This window comes from Phyllopteryx taeniolatus, chromosome 7 (assembly GCF_024500385.1).
Source record: "Phyllopteryx taeniolatus isolate TA_2022b chromosome 7, UOR_Ptae_1.2, whole genome shotgun sequence".
Taxonomy (NCBI): domain Eukaryota; kingdom Metazoa; phylum Chordata; class Actinopteri; order Syngnathiformes; family Syngnathidae; genus Phyllopteryx; species Phyllopteryx taeniolatus.
The window spans coordinates 5,448,013-5,470,903 of record NC_084508.1 but is presented as its reverse complement, the minus strand read 5'-3'; the positions used below and the strand labels follow the sequence as shown (position 1 = coordinate 5,470,903).

Below are 22,891 nucleotides of genomic sequence, written 5' to 3'. Positions count from 1 at the left end.
CTGCTTCTCTGTTTTTTTTTCTTCTGCAGCTGTGCAATCTGCCAAGCAAGCCGCCTAACTAGCTACCCGACGTTTCTTCGAGCTGGAATCCTCTTCCAACCTAGTTGGTTCCCAATCTACCTACTAACTATGCTATCTAAGAACATGCTATACATCCCTGTTTCCCTCCCTCCATTCCCTCTGCTTCCATCCTTCCTTTCACACAATCCTTGTTACCTTCCTATCCACTCATCTATCCTCCCTCCCTTGCGTTGTCCTTTTTTCTTCCTTCCCTTCCTCCCTTGCTTTCACACCCTTGTTCCCTTCTATAATCAATACATCCATCCTCCCTCCTCCTTCCCTTCCACCCTTCTTTATATACCATCCTTGTATCCTTCCATGCATCCACCCTTCCTTGCTACCTTCAATCCGTCCTCCCTTCGTTCCCCAATTCCTTTCAAACTTCCTTGTTTCCTTCTTTGACCCCTTTCCTTGCTTGCTCCTTCCCTTATTCCCTCCTTTCTACGAACCTTTCTTTCATTCGTTCTTGTTTCCTTCCTTCTATCATCCTCCTCCCCTCCACTTATCCATCTTTCCTTGCTTCCATCCCTTCTTTCATACATCCTTGTATCCCTTGTTCCATTCACTCTTCCTTGCTACCTTCCACCCTTCATCATTCCTCCCTACCCGTACTTTCTCCCTACATTCCTTTCATAATCCTTGTTTCCTTTCTTCTTTCTGTCCGTCTTTTCATTCCACCCACCCTCCCTTCCCTTCTCCGTCCCTCCCCCCATGGCTCCTTCCCCCCCCCCTCACTTCTTCCCTCCATCCTTCCTTCTTTCCTCCCCTATTCCGTCCTCCCTTCCTTAAATAAGTACATTTGAAAAGTGTCTACCTCCTTTTTGTCCCACCCTGTTGTAGTGACACAATGACATCCAAACCAAAACAAAAGCTGACTGTCACACTTGACTGGAGGGCAACAGCTGAGTAAATAATTCAAGCTGGTAGCGCCACTGCATTTAGACATGGCAGAAAGGAGATAGACGCACCTGCAGGAGGCGCTCTTAACCAGACCCTTTGATAAATTCCCTGCGAGCCTAATCGGGGACAATGCTTCACCGGAGTGACGTCATAGCAGTGATGCACGCAGCAGAAAATGATGTCAGCGTTACACCTGCGCGTCAGAAAACACAATGAAGTCGCCAGAAACACAAGCAGGCAAATTTCCACAATACACCTCATGGAACAATGATTCTCAACTGCTGGGTTGGGAGCCTAAAGTGGGTCGTGGGAAAAAAAATCATAATCATAATAATCATAATAATTCAGACGGTTACATTTGTTGCAATTGATTTGGTCTGCACCCTTCATTGCCCTAAAAGGAAGACAAACTGTTGATTTTGCACATTCCTGAAAATAAGATTTTTCTACATGCAGTAATGATCATCCTCAAATTCTTAATACGGTGCTCTGAAAGTCACTTCAAACATGTATACATTAGTAGTTATGTTTAAAAATATGTATGTTTTCAAAGGCTATTTTGAACAATACACGTTCTTTACTGTGCCTAACCGAAAATTTACACAGTTGGTCAAATGAATGATGATCAGAGAAATATGTATCCCTAAAGATGGACATTTATGACCAAGTTGCCCAAGTGGATCAAAAATGATTTGCCATGATAATAACTTCACTTATGAGTGTGAGCAGTATCAGCAAAGATCTCTATTGATGACTGCTTTGACTTACAAACTAAACAGTTCACTTTTTCAGTAAACGAAATAAAAATGTAAAAAAGAGCTTTGATTTTCAAATTAGTCTTTCTCCTGTTGTGCTCAAACATTGATTTTTATTTCAAATGACTTTATCTTACTTATTACCAGTAGGCCTACTTATTTTCTCAAAATTCCTCTAAAAAAAATGAGGATTTAGCATTTTTTTTTAAACTACTATTGAGTGAAACGAGTTGATATTCTACTATCATCATCTCGGTAAATTATAAATAAAAAAATAAAAAAACACGTCACTTTTGTATGACGTCAGACGTCCGACAAGGTGCACTTCCTGCTCCCTCCTCGCTCTTCCCTTGATCTCCCTCCCTCCCTCCCTTCCTCCTATCACCGCATTGATGCTGTTACCTCCCTCGGCGGTGACGTCACCGCCCGCTGCTTCGGTACAGCATCCGCCTCCGACACAACCATTTTGGACCACCACCATCCAGACCCAGCCAAACCCGCCTGTCAGCGGCCCCCACGGCCACCACCTACCCCGAGAAGGCACCGCCTTACCCGGGTCGATAGAGGACACCGAGTCCTTCTGTCTTGATGGAGGCTGCTAGTAGGCGGGAAGGCTCTGATTAAAAACACGACGGAGCTACACACAACACAGTGCTAACATCACGTATGTACTAATTTATGAATATTCTGCTTTTATTCCACATTTTTGTACGTTTTGCTGTTTTGTGTGTGTGTGTTTTAAATCCCACCGGAGGACGTGGGCTCAGGGTGCGGCCATTGAAGAGGCTGCCACTGTCTCCCCCGTAATACTTGTCATATTCGAATCCACATCATTGTAAAATATGAATATATGTTATGTTAACACAATTTAGATGGCTTTTAATTGAATTTTGCGAGCGTCTTCAGAATTAACATTGTTTGACATCTGCATTTTCTCTACAAAATGACATTTCATCCTGATGACTGGTTATTAAAAAAAAAAAAAATGGTGATTATTTGTGTTTAAAATGGCTCAAATGTGACGTTTTGGGAGTGACATGAGGTGTAGCCTTTTGTCACCAGCAATACGGTGACCGCCCTGACTGTCCTGCATTGTCATTCCTGGCGCAAAATGTACACAGATATCCCATTTAATGTCATTTTTGTGTCTAGAAAATACACTAAATCATTGTCTACGTGCGTGTGTGTGTGTTTGTGTGTGTACGTGCACGTGTGTGTATGCTAAATGCTACGGGACTGACATAAACAGCATGCCACACTTAAGAGCCATTATGCGTGGCACATGATGTCCATTTAGGTGGCACTTAGCAGAGGCGGCGACGGTGATGACTCAGCAAAGAAATGCCAGCGTGACTTCACAGTATACATCAGTAGACTTCATTTCAGCCAGCATCAAGGGAGTAACCTTGGGCGTGTGCCCTTTGGGCGACACTTTTTTTCAAAAAAATAAAACACAAATGGGATATAGAGCGACGTAAGTGGACACCTTCTTAGCAGAAAACACCCAGGCGGTGTCCAATTACTTTTGTTGCGCCAGCGTTTCAGCATCCAACCGACTTAGCATCATATCTATAAAAATGACTACTAACCTAGTAGAACAGTTGCACTTCAATTGGGCCTAATCAGAGGCACTTTAAATGGTGCTGACTCCCATTTAACAGGAGTTTAAATGTGACTAGGTAGTTCTGAACACAGCCACATCCCCAGTTATGTGAGGGTGTGCACACTTGTGCACCCATATTATTTCAATTTTTTATTTTTGCTTTCTCTCTAAAACTTTCTTTTTTGTGTGTGTGAGTTGCACACGGGTGTCATTAATGGTGAGAAAAAGTTTTGAAATGATTTATCTTGGTCTTATTTTTGTATATCACAATAAAATGGCATTTGAACAGGGGTGTGTAGACCTTTCTGTATCAGTGTTGCCAGCGCATTACTTACCCAGCCACTTCGTAACTCACCTGGCAGCGACTTGTCTATATATATTGTCTAGATGTTGCCTATCTACCTACTTAGCAACCTAGCTCGTAGCTTTCACCTAGTTGTGTCGCTAGCAAGTGACCTACTTGGCAACTTTCCTTTTAGTAACCGAGGTGAAGAAATAAAATCCTTATCGATCTACTTTTGCATTTTTCGTACTCATGTTTCTATCTAGCTCAGGAATGGGCTACTCAAAGGATGGAGGGGGCCACAATTTTTCATCAGTGCTACCAGGGGGCAACATAGGACTGGGCGTTCCTAACCAGATGAAAAATGCCATTCTAAATATGGACAAAATATGTGCATATGTCTATTTTTTTTTTATTGTACCCATGTACACAACAGTACCTTAATATACGGTACTTCATGCGCAAATGCATGTATACAATATCCACTCTCCAACAAGTTTGACGCAAACAAAAAAAAACTTTTTTTTCCCTCCCGGTGCTATTCTCTTACATGAAAATTACAATTCAAAGAGAGCAGCAAAGTGCTCACAAAAATCAACTCACTCAGTAAGATTTTATACGACTGAATGTTTTTTTTCCCTGCATGTTCTTAAAAATTCCCAAATTATTAGCCCGCCTCCTTTTGCTGTACAGGGCAGTTCACTCTGCTTTGTTGAAGGAGCGCAGGTGCGTCTCTCCTCTCCTGCTGCTTGTCCAAGCCGCCATACGCGTTTGCGACACTATTAACTGCATTAAATATGTCCATGTTTTTGGAGGACACACATTTTAGTAACTCCTTATGCACTGACAACTGTCAGCGGTTTTTGTGACGAAAAATAATCGCTGTTGTTTGTGCACTTTTGATTTGAGAGCTCGGCATTCTCGCATTCATTTTGGTTCCCGGCATGCATTGCACCAGTCAATGCTGATTATTTATTTATTATTTATTTTTTTTGCCGTAATAAGAACGTTGATTATTATCATTCAAGTATGTTTATGTTACCCACCGTAACTCGTTGAATGTTTATCTAAATTATCGGTTTATGTTCGGTTTATTTATGTTGCACTCTTGTTTTCCAAAACCCTTTTTTCCAATCTGCGATTGGCTGGCGGCCAGTTCAGGGTGTACCCAGCCACTCGCCCGAAGATGGCTGGGATGGGCTCCAGCACGCCCGCAACCTGAGTGAGCATAAGCGGTACGGAAAATGGATGGACAAATTTTTTTCCCAATGTACATTTTTTTTTCAAAAATTAATCGAATGGCAACTCCGAGTGTGGGCCCGTGGGCCCCCAGTTGCCCATCCCTGATGTAGCTATATGCATAACATACAACTGCTAGGATGTTAGCATTTTGTCAATTCTCATTGTTTTATTCTGTAGTACTCAAATACAGGAAAAGAGGTAAGATCCTTATCAATCAGCCTTTGGGTTTTCTCTACTCAAGGTTCTGTATATCTTGCTATTTGTTAGGATACAAACTGGTAGCTTATTAGCATTTATCAATTCTCTATCTGCCTTAATGCTTCCTGTACTTCCACTGTAGTTGCGTCATCCCACACGCCCTCTGTCTGTTATTGATGAGGATCGCCATTAATTCGATTGGCATAAATGAGTCATGCTTTTTCCCAACACACAGAGTGACGGCATTGTGGCTTTCAAGTTCCGCGCGATCCGGGAATGTGGCGCTCTAATCCCGGGAAGCATGTTTTAGCTGCGCCTGCTCTTCTTTTGTCGCCGCTCACTTTATCGCGGGTCGCCACAGCGGCAGCTGACAATGCGCACGCCGCCATTGTCCCAAACGTCCGCCCAAGGGTTATATTCTATCTGTAACACCAGGACGGCTTCAGTTGTGCTGCTAAACTCCGATTCGCTTACTAATGACATCCAGTTCACTCGAGTCACTTGAGTTAGTGTTGTTTTTCTAGTGGGTCTGCTGACTGGAGTCAGTGAACCAAATCATCCGAGTCTGCGGTGTTTACAGCAAGTGCTCAAAATCAAGTCAGTGAACTGATACAATGGACACATTAGAGTGACTCATCTGAGTCTGCTGTGTTTCCAAAGAGTCTGCTGACTTGAGTCAATGAACTGTCCATCCATCCATCCATTTTCTGAGCCGCTTCTCCTCACTAGGGTCGCGGGCGTGCTGGATCCTATCCCAGCTATCATCGGGCAGGAGGCGGGGTACACCCTGAACTGGTTGCCAGCCAATCGCAGGGCACATACATACGAAGAAACAAACAAACAACCAGTCGAACTCAAATTCACACCTATGGGTAATTAAGAGTCGTCAATTAACCTACCATGCATGTTTTTGGGATGTGGGAGGAAACCGGAGTGCCCGGAGAAAACCCACGCATGCACGGGGAGAACATGCAAACTCCACACAGGCGGGGCCGGGGATTAAACCCCGGTCCCCAGAACTGTGAGGCAGACGCTCGTCCACCGTGCCACCGTCAGTGAACTGATACAACCGAATGATCTGAGTCTGTGGTGTTTCCAGTGAGTCCGCTAATTGGAGTCAGTGAATGGCATCATTCAAGTTCGTGGTGTTTACAGCGAGTCCACTAACCCAAGTCAGTGAATTGAAAAAACGGACTCATCTGAGTCTGCTGTGTTTTCACTAAATCCGCTAACTCGAGTCAGTGAATTGTATCCTCCGAGTTTGTGGCGTTTACGGCGATTCCACTTACCTGAGTCAGTGAAACAATTCAACTGACTTATGTGAGTCTGTCGTGATTTTACTAAATCCTCGTACTTGTGTCACTGGACTGATCCAATCGAATTGTCAGAGTCCGCAGTGTTTCCAGTGAGTCAGTTCCGAGTCACGGAACCGAATCAGTCTGTGGGGTTTCTTGGGAGAATTAATGAAGTTTGTAAAACAAATCATCATATTTCTGAGTCAGTACAAAGAGTCGAAACATAAACGCAGGTGATTCAGTAAGTGTCCAACTCCCAACGACAGGAGGTTGTCCTTCTTTTTTCTTTTTAGTGACATCAAACTAACCTGGAGTTCCTCTTCGATTCCCTCCACAGAGCTGCGGTGGTCCAGTCAAGCCGGCAAGCAACGAGCGGGCACCCTGAGGTGCTAAGCAAGGCAGCGCACCATGGCGGGGGCTTCCGTGAAGGTGGCGGTCCGAGTCCGCCCTTTCAACTCCAGGGAGATGAACAAAGAGAGCAAATGCATCATCCAGATGTCAGGAAACACCACGAGTGAGTTGAAACCACAGCCATACTTCAACTTCGGGGGTGGACACAACAGCATGTGTGTATTAGGATATACGTATTCCGTAAAAGGATGTACAACCACGCATTACTACTATGTTGTTGTGTTGTGAAATTTCACCTTCGGAACTTCCCTAATGTCTTTTGTCATCCTACATAAACAAGGAAGTACAACTAAGTGGCCTTGGCAGAGGTCAAGCGTTCTACTTGAGAGCTGTTTTATAGTTATGTCAATGGTCTTTAAACGGTGGTAAATCACAGCAGCGGTTACTGGATGTCAAGGCTCAGTGGGAAGTCACCTTTAGCTGCACCACCCTTGGTTTCTTTTTTTTATTTTTATTTTGTTTACCTCTGCCAAGAAATGTATGTAATAATGCATTAATGGATAAACAAATTAATGAGTAAAAAGAAAAACATTCATATTAAAATGAAATAATTTACTTACTGAATTAAATTACTAACATTTTAAATAAATTATTATCATTAATAATAATAATAATAATAATCATTGTAATACAGTAGATCATGTAAAATTATTAAATCACTATATTCAATTAATACAATAAGTACATAACCAATGGTAGTGTAATAACATAACAATATAATACGTAAGCAAAGCAAATATAAAACAATTCACTTAGTAAATTCAGTTAATAAATATAAAGTAAAAATAAAACGTCCTCCTTTTGCTGTTTTTTTTTTTGCAAATAGTAATATTAATAGGTAAATGTAATTCAAAATATAATTAGAAATAATGCTAAAAACAACAAGATATAAAACATATTCCATTTACTAAATTCAATTCATAAAAATAAAGTCATAAATAATATTTGTCCTTGAACCATTTTTAATAATATGTGATATAATTCAAAATCAAATTTCAAATAATGCAAAAAAAAATAAAAAATAAGAATACATACTTAAAATACTAAATTCAATTAATACAAAAAAATTAACACAGAAATAATGATAATACAAATAAATAATAATATGTGTGGGTTTTCTCCCGGTACTCCGGTTTCCTCCCACATCCCAAGAATATGCGTGGTAGGTTGACTGAAGACTCTAAATTGCCCGTAGGTGTGAATGTAAGTGCGGATGGTTGTTTGTTTCTATGTGCCCTGCGATTGGTTGGCGACCAGTTCAGGGTGTACCCCGCCTCTTGCCCATAGATGGCTGGGATAGGCTCTAGCATGCCCGCGACCTAAGTGTGGAGAAGCGGTCTGGAAAATGGATGGATGGATGTTCATACATTACATAAAGCAAGATATAAAACAATTCAATGACTAGATTCAATTATTCAAAATAAAGTAAGAAGTAATAATGTAATTCAAAATAAAATAAGACATTTTGAAAATCATATTAAACTTACTTAAAGTATGAAATTAAATGAGTAAACATATATATATAAAGAAACCGTAAAGCAATTAATGCATAATAATATAATAAAACTATTGTTGGCATGTTCTCCCTTTGCTTATGTGAGTTTTCGCCGGTTAGTGTTCCTCGCGCTTGTTCGCGAGTAGCTGCTTGCGAATTTACCAGTTTGCCGAATTTTTGTTCAACGTATTCCTGTCTGCTACAAAACTTGCCTATTCGCTGTTTTTGTGCGCTTTCTGAAACACCTTAAGATGCTGCCAAAGCTCAGGATAATAGAAAAGTAGTGTTTTGGTGCCATCTTAATGGCAAGGAATTATATTGAGGGTAGGAGACTGGGTATTGGCCTGTTTAATAGAAAAGTAGTGCTTTGACAACATTTTAGAGCATCTCGATTTCTAAAAGCCTTTAGATTCGAACCCTGAAGCTCACAAATGTGATGCAGATGCGTTAACCACTCGAACACCACGAGTGTAACGATTCATCAAACTAATGTGTCGCTCATATTATTGAAAGCCCTTTAGCGTCACGCGCCTCAGGTGACATAATCTGCTCCCAGATTAAGCCATCATTTGACAAGTAACGTGTGTTGTCAATGCAAAAATGCGAGCGTGTCTTTTTATCTTGGCCTTCGGACGAGACACTGGATATGTGGTCTGTTTGCCGAGTTAAAGCCACGCGTCAATAATAGATGAAGCCTCGTGAAATATTTAACGTTTGGCCTAATTTAAACCTCCGCCCTCCCCTGTGTCATGTCACGACTGACTAGACGACAACATGGCTTCTCAGCTGTGTGACTTTTTTTATTTTTATTTTTTGCCGGGTTGATGTTGATTTTAAAAACACAACTGTGATGTGGAGTCCCTCCACAATGTTGTGTGCCTCCATGTTTATGTTGCGCGGAGCTACACGGTTTATAAGTGCCACTCAGTCTGCCTCGTTTGCTGTCGTTTCCCGACCTTTCCCCCATGATACTTCTCTTTTCCCAGTGGAGTCTGCCATGTGGTCACTCCACAATGTTGTGTCCGTCTATATTGACATTCTAGGAAGATACACGGTTTAATTATTCTTCCCAGTCTGCCTAATTTTTCCTGACATTGCTCTATATTATTAGTCCTTTTTTTTCCCCAGCAGAGTTTGACGTGTTGTCACTCCACAATCTTGTGTGCAACCATTTTTATGTTCCAGTAAGCTACATCTCTCATTTGCTCTGCCTAGTCTGCATCATTTCTTGTAATTTCTCTGTATTTCTCCATAATGGTCCCTTTTTTCCAACTTCACTTCAACATGTGGTCACTCCACAATGTTGTGTGCATCCATGTTGATATTTTGGGGAGCTACGCGACTTATTAAATCCACCTAGACTGTCTCTTTCTGTTTCTCAGAATTTCTCCATCATAATGCCTGGTTTTCCTGTAAACACTAACATGCAGTTGCACCACAATGTTGTGTGTGTCTGCTTCGGTGCAAATGTGTCCCTTCTGTTGCGTTTTAAAGCCCAGTTTCACTTAATAAGTGCATTGTAATGCAGCTTGGTGTCCACGCAAAGACTCGCCCATAGACGGTCTTGAGCGGTAAGTGTCTTGAGAGAGAGTGTGTGCGTGTGTGTTTGTGTGTGTGTGCGTGTGTGTGGTGTGAGGATGTGAGCGAGTTCATTGCTTCTGCAGTGTGGATGAGTGACAGCGGCGGCAAATAAACGTCTCCTTGACTTCGTTTCCCTGCTGGTTGATAGGCCGCTTCCGACATGGCAGGAGAATGGCAGACATCTTTTTTGGTTTTATTTATGTATTTATTTATTTTTTGTTAAAGGTAGTGCTGTATGTGCGCGTGTGTGTGTGTGTGTGTGTGTTGGGGGGTGACTTCCTTTCTTCACTTTCTCCCACGCTGCGGTTAATTAAGATGCAAGGCACTGAGCAGAAGCAATAATGGGCCTCTTGTTGGAGAGCCCTCAGATTTGCTAAGACTTAGCTGAAGGCAGAGATTCCCAAATAGGAGAACCAGGAGAACTGAAAGCAAAATGACAGACCTACTGTTTCTAGAGAATTTTTTTGGGGCGTCTACTTATGGTAGACATGTCTACCAAATTTCATGTTGCTAAGTGAAACTGGCTTGGGGAGCTGAATTTCCCAAATTATGGAGTTATCGGAGTTTTGTGCTTGGGAAGATTCTCATTCAATTGGAGTTTCCTGGCGAACCATCAAACATTGCCTCACACGATGACCAAGCGCAAATGTTTCGCAGTTTAGCAGCGGCTATCTATCAACTTTACGTAGTTCAAGTTTGGTAGCTATTGAACAAAATCTGCAGGACAAGAATGTTTATGAAGGACCCTTGGAAATGGCTAAAATGGCCACTTCACACCAAAATGGCAGACTTCCTGTGTCATTTTGGGCATGGGCTCTTTTGAGACTTTTTTTGTGGGTCTACACATAATCGAGATGTCTACAAGATTTCATGTTGCAAACGGAAACTGGCTTTGGGGGAAACATTTTCAAAATCGTGGATTGATTGGAGTTTCCTGTTTTATGGGGAATCATCAAACTTTGCCGTCAAGCTCCGCCCATATGCAATGATGACAACTGAAACACTTTGTTATTTAGCATTACCAATCTGTCTAGTTTACATAGTTCAGTTTTGGTGCCTAATGGACAAAACCGGTAGGACAAGTACGTTTTTGAAGGACCCCTGGAAATAGCCGCAAAATGGTCATTTGGAACCAAAATGGCAGACTTCCTGTGTCATTTTCGGGCATGGTCTCTTGAGACCTTTTTGTGAGTCTACTCATGATGGAGATGTTGATGAAATTTCATATTGAAAGTGGCTTCAAGGGTTGAATTTAAAAAATTGAGTGTCATTATGTTTATCAATGCAGACCCTTTACATCTAGCTCTTGCATTGAATGTCCATGAGGTTATGTACCTAATGATGCGGTCGGTGAGCGAGGCTCACACAGCTGCTGCCACGTCCGCGCTGCCTTCATGAAAAGAAGCGCGCGTGGTACACGGAAGGACGTGCTCAGCGTGCTAATAGCGCCGCTTAGAGTGGCGTCACCGGCGGAGCACAGCGAGGGGTGCTGACGTCGGCCCACGAACTCATTAGAACATCCGCTGCGCCAGGTCACGTCCTGAATGGCTGGCGAGGTGCTTCTCTTTCTGGCCAATGAACGAGACGTTCATCATCTAAATTGACAGGCTAGTAATCAGTTTTACTGGATGGTTTCCAACTGTCCTTTTTCAAGACCCATTCATACAATGCTCAACAAATAATATATAACAATTAAATCCAAAATATAATTGCTAATGTTATTGACAAAAAGGGTTTGTGATTTTTATTTCAATTTTTTTTCTGTTTCTATTACATTATTAATTTATTTATTACTGTATTTTTTATTTGCTATTGTAATATTTATATATTTTTATTGAATATAAAAATGTATTATTTAACTAATTATATTCATTTATTTATAATATTTAAGAAATAGTTTATTTGTGTATTTATTTTTGAATTAAAATGTATAATAGTAAATATTGTAATAATAATAGATAGTACATTATATTTATTGTTTTCTTATCTATGTAATTATTGTTTTAGAAAAGCATTACTGTTGTCTGTTTCCATGTGATTATTTTTTTAACAACTGTTTTATTTAAATAAAATTATATAACAATAATAATAATAATAATAAGTATTATTATTACTATGTATTTATGTGTTTAATGTAGTTTATTTTGGTTTTATTTGAGCAGTGTTTTATTTTGTATTTAATTAAATTTTTAATTAGATTTGTAACAAATATGATAATAATAAAAAAAAATCATGTATTATATATAGCATGTATTTTTCTTTGTTTACTGTTTTAGAAAACATTTGTTGTTATTTTTCATGCCCCCAGTTAATTTTGTCTGTTGTAAAACCCCCCGAAAATTGTAAGTAATATTTAAAAAATACATTTTTAAAAATGTAATTAATAATCTCTCTCTCTCTCTCTCTTTCTATATATATATATATATATATATATATATATATATACACACACACACACACACACATACACACACAACAAATCGATAGCTGATAGCTAGGCTACAGCATGCCCGCGACCCTAGTGAGGATAAGTGGCTCAGAAAATGGATGGATGGATGGATATTTATTATGCACTTTTATTCATTTAATTTTCTGCCTGATAAAATATTTTATAATTATCTAATACATTAGTTTTTAATGTAATTTGTAGTTGTTTTATATTGTATTTTTTTTTTTATGAAATACACTTATTTTCATTTTTTTCATTCATTAATTTTTTAAAATTTTGTATTAAAACAATCATTTTACAATGGATGTGTTTTTGCTTTTCGTAAATAGTTAATCATAATAAGGAAAATCTGTATAGAAAATTGATGGATGGTTTTATTTTTCCAAAATGCTCTCCTTGTCCTTCTGCCTTCCAGCCATCATCAACCCCAAGCAGGCTAAAGACAACAAGAGTTTCAACTTTGATTACTCCTACTGGTCGCACACCTCGGTAACCCCCCACGCACACATGCACACGCCTAGATGCCGCACATTGTTCATATTAACACGTACGCTTTTATTGCCGCCATCAGCCGGCGGATGTGAACTACGCGTCTCAGATGCTCGTCTACAAAGACATCGGCGAGGAAATGCTGCTGCACGCCTTTGAGGGTTACAACGTCTGCATCTTTGCATATGGACAGACGGGCGCCGGAAAGTCCTACACCATGATGGGCAAGCAGGATGTCAAAGATCAACAGGGCATCATCCCGCTGGTGCGTACGTATAGCGATGACGCATCCATAGAACCTTTCACCATGACGTCACAAACGCCGAACAAACCCTTCCATGTCGTTGAACCAAGGCGGAGCGATTGAGAAAACGGGGTAAATGGCTTGAATGATGATTTTTAGCCTTCTTCTCTACGACTGTAATTTGAATTTGTGACGTGTCCGTCGAAAAGATGAGGTTCCGTGGTGTAAACTGCTAAGGGAGAGGGTAAGTTAAATCAAAAACATATGTGAGGAAAATTCTGAATTACTGTAGTTAAAGACCCTGTAAAGTAAATTCAGAGATCTGTTTTTCAATTCCTTATACATTTGAAGATAATTGCTGAAAACGTGCCAAGACTGAGAACTACATGTATGTAGTACTGAATGTTTGAGGAATAGCATTAAACTGTTTTTCACTCTTTCAGTTTTCCAGATTCTATTGGGCATGGCTAAACGTAGCCCAGTACTGATGATAATAGAGCTGATGTTAGCTTGTAGGCTAGTTATTATGTTTTGTTAAATTACTCAAAAGACAACCCACTCCAACATTTTATGCATGTCTGTGAGAAAATAACTACCGATGGAGGTTTGGATCTTCTCTGTACAACTTTTGACAACAACCATTCGATTTCTACTCCTCACTCACAGGTTGCGCTGGAGTACTGAGATGTTTTTTTCAAGGAAATAGAAAAAATACCAAAACTATTTGGTGCGGCCAACCGCAAACACAAGAAATTTCTGTCTTTTCGGTTAAAGTCAGCAGTAATCAATCACCTTCTGCCACCTGGAAGAACCCCGTAACTCATGAAGACGATTGTGAATAAATCCTAATCGATGTCCTTTTCGTCCTTGCAGCTATGTGAAGATCTCTTTACCAAAATCAATGACAACACAGACAATAGCATGTCTTACTCTGTGGAGGTAAGACCGCACATTTTGTCCTCTTTTTTCCCCCAACCAACTCGGCTTAGCAATACATTGTGCGCTTCACCCTCGCATTTCTAATTGTCCTCTGAAAGTGCAGTTGTCTATCTACTGGTGTACTCGTTGTATCATTAGTGACTTGCTGCCTCTTGGTAGGTGAGCTACATGGAGATCTACTGTGAGCGCGTGCGCGACCTCCTCAACCCCAAGAACAAAGGCAACCTGCGGGTGCGCGAACATCCTTTGATGGGTCCCTACGTGGAGGACCTGTCCAAGTTGGCTGTCACTTCCTACAACGACATACAGGACCTGATGGACTCTGGCAACAAAGCCAGGTGACGCAGCCCCCCCCCCCCCCCCGCCCCCCACCTCAACGACTGTGGTACCTTGACTTAAGAGTGCTCCACCTGACGAGTTTTTCAAGTTACGAGGCGTTGCTTGGTCGATTTCTTTTTTTCGTTTGCTTTGTGTTACAAGCAAAATGAAAACACTGGCGAAACTCTAGGCCATAAGATGCCAAGAAGACTGATCGGGCATTTCCTGATTTCACTTTTCACGCCGCTTTACCCGATGGCCCTCACTAGGTCACGCCCCTTAAGGCACACACACAACACTCGCGTTGTTGTCGTTGTGACTCAGCTTTTTATAAACCAGTGTATTTATTTACATTTTCTGATATTGCATTTTATTGTGTTTTTATGGAATACATTCCCATTATTCTTTCCATGTCACTAAAAAATGTAGGTGCATTTCAGTTCATTTCAATGAGGAATATTGATTTGAAATACATGTAAATTGAGTTCCAAGCTTGGTCAGGGAAGAGATTAAACCTGTAGTTGTCAAGGTATCGCTGTACAGTGACACATTTTGCCAACAAACTCAAGCGAACTGTCTTTCTCCCGGCAGGACGGTGGCTGCTACCAACATGAACGAGACCAGCAGTCGCTCGCACGCCGTTTTTAACATCATCTTCACTCAGAAACGCCACGACGCTGACGCTGACAATACCTCTGAAAAGGTAACACACACACACAACATTGTGGAGTTCAATCAAAAATATAATTGCTTATTGAGCTATATCCCCTCTCTGGCGCGTGTTGCGCATTCTACTGATATAGCGCCCACAATTTCCACTTATCATCAAGAAAGGTGGCAGACTGCACGGAACAAATACAGCAAGTAGTTCCCTGGAACATAAACATAGACGCACAATACTGTGGAGCGATCACATGTTAGAGTCAATGTAATAATATGAAGAAGCCGTTTCCATATTTTATTGACTGGAGTCTACTCGTCTGTGCTTTCAGGTGAGTAAAATCAGTTTGGTGGATTTGGCTGGCAGCGAGAGAGCTGATTCTACCGGAGCCAAAGGGACCAGGCTGAAGGTAGGACAGTTTTTTTCCCCCAGTTTCGCATCTCAGAGGCAAACACTTCAAATCGTCATTGCCAACCTTCTTTGTGTTGGGCCACAGGAAGGAGCCAACATCAACAAATCTCTAACCACGCTGGGAAAGGTCATCTCCGCTTTGGCAGAAGTGGTGAGATTGATACCAAAAGCCTTCTCAATGTACAAATAGCACCAGAACCGGAACGAGTACAAAAGCCATAGCAATAACCAGTGAAACAGCCAGAAGTATACCAAGAAACAGAACTAGATCAAGGACCACAACTAGAACACAAACAAGGACAAGAAGCAGAACTTCAATAAGAAATAGGACATGTACGAGAACTAGTACTAGAACAAGAACCAGGACTAGAATTAGATCCAAAAATAGCTTCTGAACCAAATCTAGGATTAGAACCAGGACATGAACCAGTACAAGCAGCAGAACTAGAAAAATAATTTTAATCACAACTCAAATCAAAACTGGAACCATAACCAGAATTAGAGCTTGAAGCAGGACTAGAGCCTGAACCAAAAGAAAACTTGACCTAGAACATGAATAATAACTAGAACAAGTACCTGGACAAGAAGAAGTAGGACCAGTCCCACTCTAGGAACACAACAAGAGCAACAGCTTGAACTATAACCAGAAGCAGAGCTAAACCAGAACAAGAACCAGGAACAAGACACAGAATGAGAACAAGAACAGGAAACAGAACTGGAACAATTCTATAACAAGAAACACAACTATTACCAGAGCCAAATTAGGAACTAGATTCAGAACCAGGATTATAACAAAACCAGAACTAGAACTAGAACCAGAACTATAACAAGAATTGAAACCAAAAAAGTACTCAAACCAGTACTAGTATAACTACCAGGAATATACTAATCATAACCGGGTGCAGCCTAGTAACAGAGCTAGAATAAGAACCACTGCTAGAACTAGTACCAAAAGTAGAATTACAATCAGAACAAGAACCATTACAAGAAACCAGAACAAGAAACAGGACCAGCACTAGAACCACAACAAGAAATGGAGCTAGAACAACACTTCAACAAGAACCAGATCTATTACCCAAAACCCCGAAAAGAACTAGAACAAGTACTAGCATTATAACAAAACTGGAACAAGAAGTCGGACAAGAACAAGGCCTATGACCAAAACTAGCCCCAGAGCTAAAACTTGGACTAGATGAGAACCAGAAGCGGAACTACAACAATTACCTTTTATTCATGTGTGTTAAACATGCCAATGTTTACACTGTGCTTCATTTCAGGACTCTGGACCAAACAAGGTATGTCAATGATATGATTTTCTGTGAATTACCTAAATATAAGCTACATGGTGGAGGTAATAACAGAGCCGTGACCAACATGCAGAACAAAAAGAAGAAGAAAGCAGAAAGTTTCATTCCTTATCGCGATTCAGTGCTGACTTGGCTGCTCCGAGAAAATCTTGGTAGGAATCGGCTTACCTCTCATAAGCACCTCATCTCATTAAATGTGTGCTAATGCCGTGTTTCCACTTTTCATCAGGTGGTAACTCTCGCACTGCCATGGTGGCTGCGCTGAGCCCGGCGGACATCAACTATGACGAGACGCTCAGCACGCTCAGGTAAAAACAGCACGCCAACATATTTACTTTTTCCCCGTCCAGTCTAATCCACATGTTTTCATAGAGCACATTTAAAAACAACAGCGTACAAAGTGCTGTACAATGAAGTCAAAACACACAGGATATAAAACTAAGCAACATTACAGAGGATAAAAACAATAAAACATAACAAAGCCAATGAAATGCTGAATACCATAGTAACTGGAGCCCGAGCCCATACAAAGAAAAGAAAATAGGCCCTAGAATGTAACCCTGGGGGACGCCATGTATAAAGGGGAGCAGATGATAAATGAAATTCACCAAGAGAGACATAATAATTCCATCCTCGCATAAACAGCTTGTGTTAACGTGTGTTAATGATGGCAGGTATGCCGACCGTGCCAAGCAGATCCGCTGCAACGCCGTCATCAACGAGGATCCCAACAACCGGCTGGTGCGCGAGCTGAAGGAGGAGGTTTCACGTCTCAAAGACCTGCTCTTCGCCCAGGGCCTGGGGGACATTATCGAGAGTAAGCACACACTTTGAAGTTGTGTTGATACTATTAAGACACCATCATTGCAGAAATGTTAACATTAACAACAAGCATCGCTAACGATGGGAATTTGCTGGCAGTAAGGAAGTATTTTTGTAAAAGAATCAGAACAAGAAGAAGATCCAGAGCAGGAACCACAAGTAGGCAACTTTTATCACATAGTATGATGCTGGACAATGTTAATTAAGACGGCATAAGACTTAAAGAGATGAAACGACACAGGTTGATGCCTTCAGGAAAGTGGCTCTGCCTCAGGACCTGGCCCAATCGGTCGAGGAAGAATCCTCCACAGCAAAGTCCCAGGGGAAGTGGTCCACCTCCGATTATGTCCCAGTTGGTCAATGCAGAATCCATACAGCAACAGCCTCAGATTCGGTCATAGCCACATAGTCCACTCTCCAAGCAGGAAAGGAGGGGGGGAGGAGAGAGGAGCAGCGGCAGTAAAACAGGCCTACGTGTACTTTGACTAAATGCCAAAGTGTGAAAATAAGTCTACAGTTGCGATTTAAACATTTCTACTGACATAGCAGCTCTGATATCAGCGGGAAGGGCATTCCAGAGTATTGCAGTCCAAATAGAAAATAATTGTTGATGATGCACCGCCATCTAGTGGTGGTTCACTGTACTGCAGAGTGATGCTAGTGGGAGTAAGTAATTGTGTTGTTGATTTAATTGGAGAGCACTTTAATGGAGGCAAAGCCTGTGTCTTGTGTCTTTTGTCTTATTCTGTCTCTCTTTGTGTCTCTTCAAGCATTTCGAGGGTCTGCTGCTGAGATTGAGGGTTTGAAACGTGTGTTGTTTTTGGTTACCTCGCGCTTCTGGCAGCTTTGCATCACATCCGAATGTCAGCTTTATTTGTGCTTTCCACAACATCTGTCATTTAATGACACACACACACACACACTTTACGTATGGCGTCATAGTGCAGCGGAGGACAATGCGCATGGTCTTGCAGCTGTGAGACCTTGCTGTGCTCCAGACAAAAGAAAGTACAGTGAGTTGTGCCTTGAGGTACGTGTGACCCAATTTACGGGTTTTTCGAGATACGAGCCATCGTTTGGCCGATTTTTTTGCTATGATGTTTTAAGCCCCCAAATTCAAGGTTCCTTTAAAATATTGAATAGGTAGTTTTTATTATACAGTATTATAATAAACACATTTCTAAAGTATCCACCACCAACAGCACAGCTAAAAATGTTGACTGATGGAGACGAAAAAATTGGAAAATCTATTTAAATAAAAAATTTAAATGCTCAAATAACAAAATGTAGCAATTAAAGCCCACAGTAACAATTACAGCAAAAACTGCAGCTCGTCAGCATTGAAATGAGATGTTTACGAGTCATGAGTTCACTGCACTGTGAATTAGTCTTGGAAATGGCCTTGCTGCTATATTTCATTTGTGCTGAATGTAATCTTCGCTGATCTGAAACGGCATAGACCTATGCGCAAAGCACATTCTCCAGCTTGTTTATTTTGAGCTTGATGGCCGCACTTTTCCATCTTTTTTGTTGTTGTTGCTTATTGGCTTGCTTGTCGCACGACGAGAGCAATAACAACAGTAAAGGCGCCAGTTGTCAATCAAAGGTGTGCTCTTTTTCTCTCCGCCTCTCACTCTCCACAGTGACCAACGCCATGACGGGCATGAGTCCCTCTCCGTCGCTGTCGGCCCTGTCCAGCCGCGCCGGCTCCATCGCCAGCCTGCATGACCGCATCATGTTCAGCCCGGCCAATGAGCAGGCCATCGAGCGCCTGAAGGTGAGTGTGATGGTGAAATTAAAAACACCAAACTCTAAATTTTCTACAGTTTTGAAAATTCAGCCCTCGAAGCCAGTTTCCCTTAGAATCCTGAAATACACACAAAATAGTGTCAAGAAACCATGCCTGAAAAGACGTATGAAGGCTTCCATTTTGATATGAAGTGGCTACTTTAGCGTCATTTCCAGAGGTTCTCAAAGACAAACTTGTCATCGAGGTTTTGTCTGATTGGCAAATTTGATACACATCTCCTAGACAGATGGATGACACTAAATCGTGAATAATTTGAGTGTTCATTATTGAGTGTCAGTTTCCCTTAGCAACATGAAATTTGGTAGGTTAGTCTATCACAAGTAGATCCATAAAAAGACATCAGCCATTTTTCTTTGAAGCAGGCATTTTAAGGTCATTTCCAGGTGGTATCGAAGATAAATTACTATAGGCAGAAATGTAGAAATGCAATAAATCTGCATTTTCTTCTAAATATCAGGAAACTGAGAAAATCATCGCAGAGCTCAACGAGACGTGGGAAGAGAAACTTCGGCGGACTGAAGCCATACGAATGGAACGGTGAGCTTCAACTTCCCGTCTGTGACAAAGACTCACTCATCATCGGCGTGTCTTGATATGTAGCGATTAGCATGTCGCAAATAACTCGAGTGTGCCTTTTATCCATAGAGAGGCCCTGCTGGCAGAAATGGGCGTGGCCATGCGCGAGGATGGCGGCACGGTCGGCGTCTTTTCCCCCAAGAAGGTAATCAGACATCCAATGAGTCGACTGCTCAAAAGTGCTTTGGAGCATTTTGAAGAATAAACGGCCTCTTTATCCGCCCCCTAAGCGGTCAGACAGCTGCAGAAAGCCCCAGGCTGTGTTTATTGACACTGTCGGGCTGTTTTCCCCGAATGAGGTTTGTAGCTAGGAAGTGTGCGGGTGCTTTTGAGTCTCTGACCTTCATCAACTTTTATCTCAATAGCTCCCGAAGCGGCCCGATGGGTTTGAAGACAACCTAAAGCTTGCTCTATCTGCATGTTTTTTTCTTTACGAGATTGCTTTGTGTGGGCGCTGTGATATGCAGTGTTTGCAAAAGGGATCGTAAAAAGACAGAAATTGACTTGCACGGACGACTCATTTTATTGTTTTATGTTCCTGCTCAGACGCCTCATCTGGTGAACCTGAACGAGGACCCTCTCATGTCCGAGTGCTTGCTCTACTACATCAAGGATGGAATAACCAGGTCAGATGCTGCCAGGCTTATTCATAAGGAGCCACACGCTGCTTCACCAATTATCATATCCTATTTAGCAGTTTGTTCTGATGCATTTGGTTCCATTGCACCAGTTCATTTGGTAACTTGGATCAAGCAGCTAACAAATCAACCAAGCAAATGACTGACTGACTGACTGGCTGACTGACTAAATGACTGACAAACAAACCAATGTGCTGCGTTCCATGTGTCTGCTTGATGCGGTGGCTCCTCTGTTGCGTAATCCTGCAAACTAGTGAACTAACCAAGATAATGTTTTCCAGGGTGGGCCGTGTGGATGCCGCGAGCCGCCAGGACATCGTCCTCAGCGGCCACTTCATCAAGGATGAGCACTGCACTTTCACCAGCGCCACAGGACCCCAGGGAGAAAGTAAGTGATCTTCACTTTAAAACCAGACGGGCCCCGTTGTTGTTGTTGTCTCACGTTGTTGCCGTCTGTGTTGCCGAGTAGCCGTTGTCCTGGAGCCTTGCGAAGGAGCAGAGACCTACGTCAACGGCAAGAGAGTGACGGAGGCCACAGTCCTTAAATCAGGTCGGGAAAATGTAATCCCTTACGGTCATCTTTAGAATGACATTATTGCATTAATACAGACATGACAATATGAGGAAAAAAATAATAGTATTTTTGAGTGACCCACTGACTAAGCAACTAAGTAACCATCCTAGTAACCAAATTGACTGACTGACAAACAGCGCAACTAGCTAAGTAACCAACCAAAACCGAGACCGGCTGCTAACTGACTGACTTACGAGCTTAATTAACTGACTGACTGTCTAGCTAACAAAGTAAGGCTCTAACTAAGTAATCAACCACAGACTAATGAGCCCACTGACTAGCATAGAAGCAACTAGCTAGCAAAGTGACCAGCCAAGTGGCCGACTGAATGACTAACTGACTGGCTGACAAACTGACCAACCAACCGACTGACAACCTAACCAACTAAGCAACCAACCAAACAAGGGACCAACTAACTATCTAACTCACTAATTAAAATGCTTATTGAACAGACTACACACTTCAAAATGAACAACTAACCAGTCAACTGCCTTACTGGCTGTCTAACTAACTAGTTAACCGACTTAACTAACTAAGAAATCACGTAAATGACTAACTGACTGACCGGCCAAATGACTGACCAAGTAACGGAGCATCCAACTGACTTATAGACCGTTGACTTATTCAGTTGGTTGAACCAACTGACTAACTAACTGACTGACTGACTAACTGCTTGGTCGGTCTGACCAACTGACTAACTAATCAAACAATCAAGCAAGTAACTAACTAACTAACTAACTAACTAACCAACCAATCAAGCAACAAACTCCCTGACTGATTGTTCGGTCAGTTGAGCCAACGAACCGACCGACCGAACGATCGACCGACTGCTGTGTTGTATTTCCAACGTCGTAGCATCATATCAGTATGTACATGCATGATGTGCTGTTTGTACATTTGCCTTGATACGGTGCTACTGCGATCAGGAAATCGCATCATCCTGGGCAAGAGCCACGTGTTCCGCTTCAACCATCCCGTGCAGGCGCGGGCTGAGAGGGAGAGGACCCCGTGCGCCGAGACCCCCGCCGAGCCCGTGGACTGGGCTTTTGCCCAGAGGGAGCTGCTGGAGAAGCAAGGCATTGACATGAAGCAGGAGATGGAGCAGAGGTAAGCAAATACTGTACTGGACATAAAGTATATTATACAACGGAGTACAAATGAAGGGATAAACTAACAATGTTTGTGTTTAGGCTCCAGGAGCTGGAGGATCAATATCGCAAAGAGAGAGAGGAGGCTAACAACCTGCTAGAGCAGCAAAGACTGGTACCTGATTCTCCTTTCCCAAGACAACTAGAATAGTAGTCAGTCGAGGGCAGAACTAAGTGTTAGCAGTACTGAAAAGTAGTTCACTGAGCGCCTTATTCCTATTTCTTTTGTTTGGTAGCATTTACGCCTAAGGGACTCAAATGGCGAGAGTGACTAAAAAATGATTTCTGACATTGGCGCATGATTAAAAGAATGAATCATGTACAAAACAAATGTTCCACGTAAGATATTGAATGTCCGACCAACCAACCAGCCAACCAACTAAGTACCAACTGCACTTCATCAATACTGAGAGGTGTTTCTAATAGTTTGACGCTCAGTATGGTAACCAAAATATTACTTTCCAGTATGATAGTAGAGTATAGTTGTGCACTATTGCAAATATAATTTTTACACTGGATCTCATTATCTTGTGAGTGAAGTTTGTGGTATTTTTCAGGATTACGAAAGCAAGCTGGAGGCCCTTCAGAAGCAGGTAGATCGTTATTACCCAGAAGCACCCGAGGAAGAGGAGGAGCCCGAAGAGGAAGGTAACGCATGGAGCGAATGGACGCCTGCACGTCG

At 41.8% G+C, this 22,891-nt stretch overlaps 1 protein-coding gene across 17 annotated transcripts in view; it reads left to right on the top strand.

Annotated features, from left to right (window-relative positions):
• The first annotated feature begins 2,111 nt into the window (after nt 1-2,111).
• The window catches only part of kif1aa (kinesin family member 1Aa), a 50,999-nt gene continuing 30,219 nt past the window's right edge, over nt 2,112-22,891 (top strand). For 5 of the 17 annotated variants that reach the window (XM_061780106.1, XM_061780111.1, XM_061780109.1 and 2 more), the window contains exons 1-23: nt 2,113-2,379; nt 6,674-6,850; nt 12,688-12,761; nt 12,844-13,026; nt 13,879-13,944; nt 14,104-14,282; nt 14,854-14,965; nt 15,255-15,332; nt 15,420-15,485; nt 16,612-16,629; nt 16,715-16,793; nt 16,871-16,949; nt 17,316-17,458; nt 18,234-18,272; nt 19,107-19,240; nt 19,731-19,810; nt 19,919-19,994; nt 20,396-20,475; nt 20,769-20,875; nt 20,957-21,037; nt 21,988-22,168; nt 22,252-22,324; nt 22,767-22,857. In XM_061780106.1, the coding sequence (XP_061636090.1) occupies nt 6,745-6,850; nt 12,688-12,761; nt 12,844-13,026; nt 13,879-13,944; nt 14,104-14,282; nt 14,854-14,965; nt 15,255-15,332; nt 15,420-15,485; nt 16,612-16,629; nt 16,715-16,793; nt 16,871-16,949; nt 17,316-17,458; nt 18,234-18,272; nt 19,107-19,240; nt 19,731-19,810; nt 19,919-19,994; nt 20,396-20,475; nt 20,769-20,875; nt 20,957-21,037; nt 21,988-22,168; nt 22,252-22,324; nt 22,767-22,857 (2,125 nt within the window). In that variant the 5' untranslated portion in view covers nt 2,113-2,379; nt 6,674-6,744. Of the gene's footprint in view, nt 2,380-6,673; nt 6,851-12,687; nt 12,762-12,843; nt 13,027-13,878; nt 13,945-14,103; nt 14,283-14,853; nt 14,966-15,254; nt 15,333-15,419; nt 15,486-16,611; nt 16,630-16,714; nt 16,794-16,870; nt 16,950-17,315; nt 17,459-18,233; nt 18,273-19,106; nt 19,241-19,730; nt 19,811-19,918; nt 19,995-20,395; nt 20,476-20,768; nt 20,876-20,956; nt 21,038-21,987; nt 22,169-22,251; nt 22,325-22,766; nt 22,858-22,891 lie in introns of all 17 variants that reach the window. The other 12 variants (XM_061780105.1, XM_061780103.1, XM_061780102.1 and 9 more) reach the window with 6 other exon arrangements.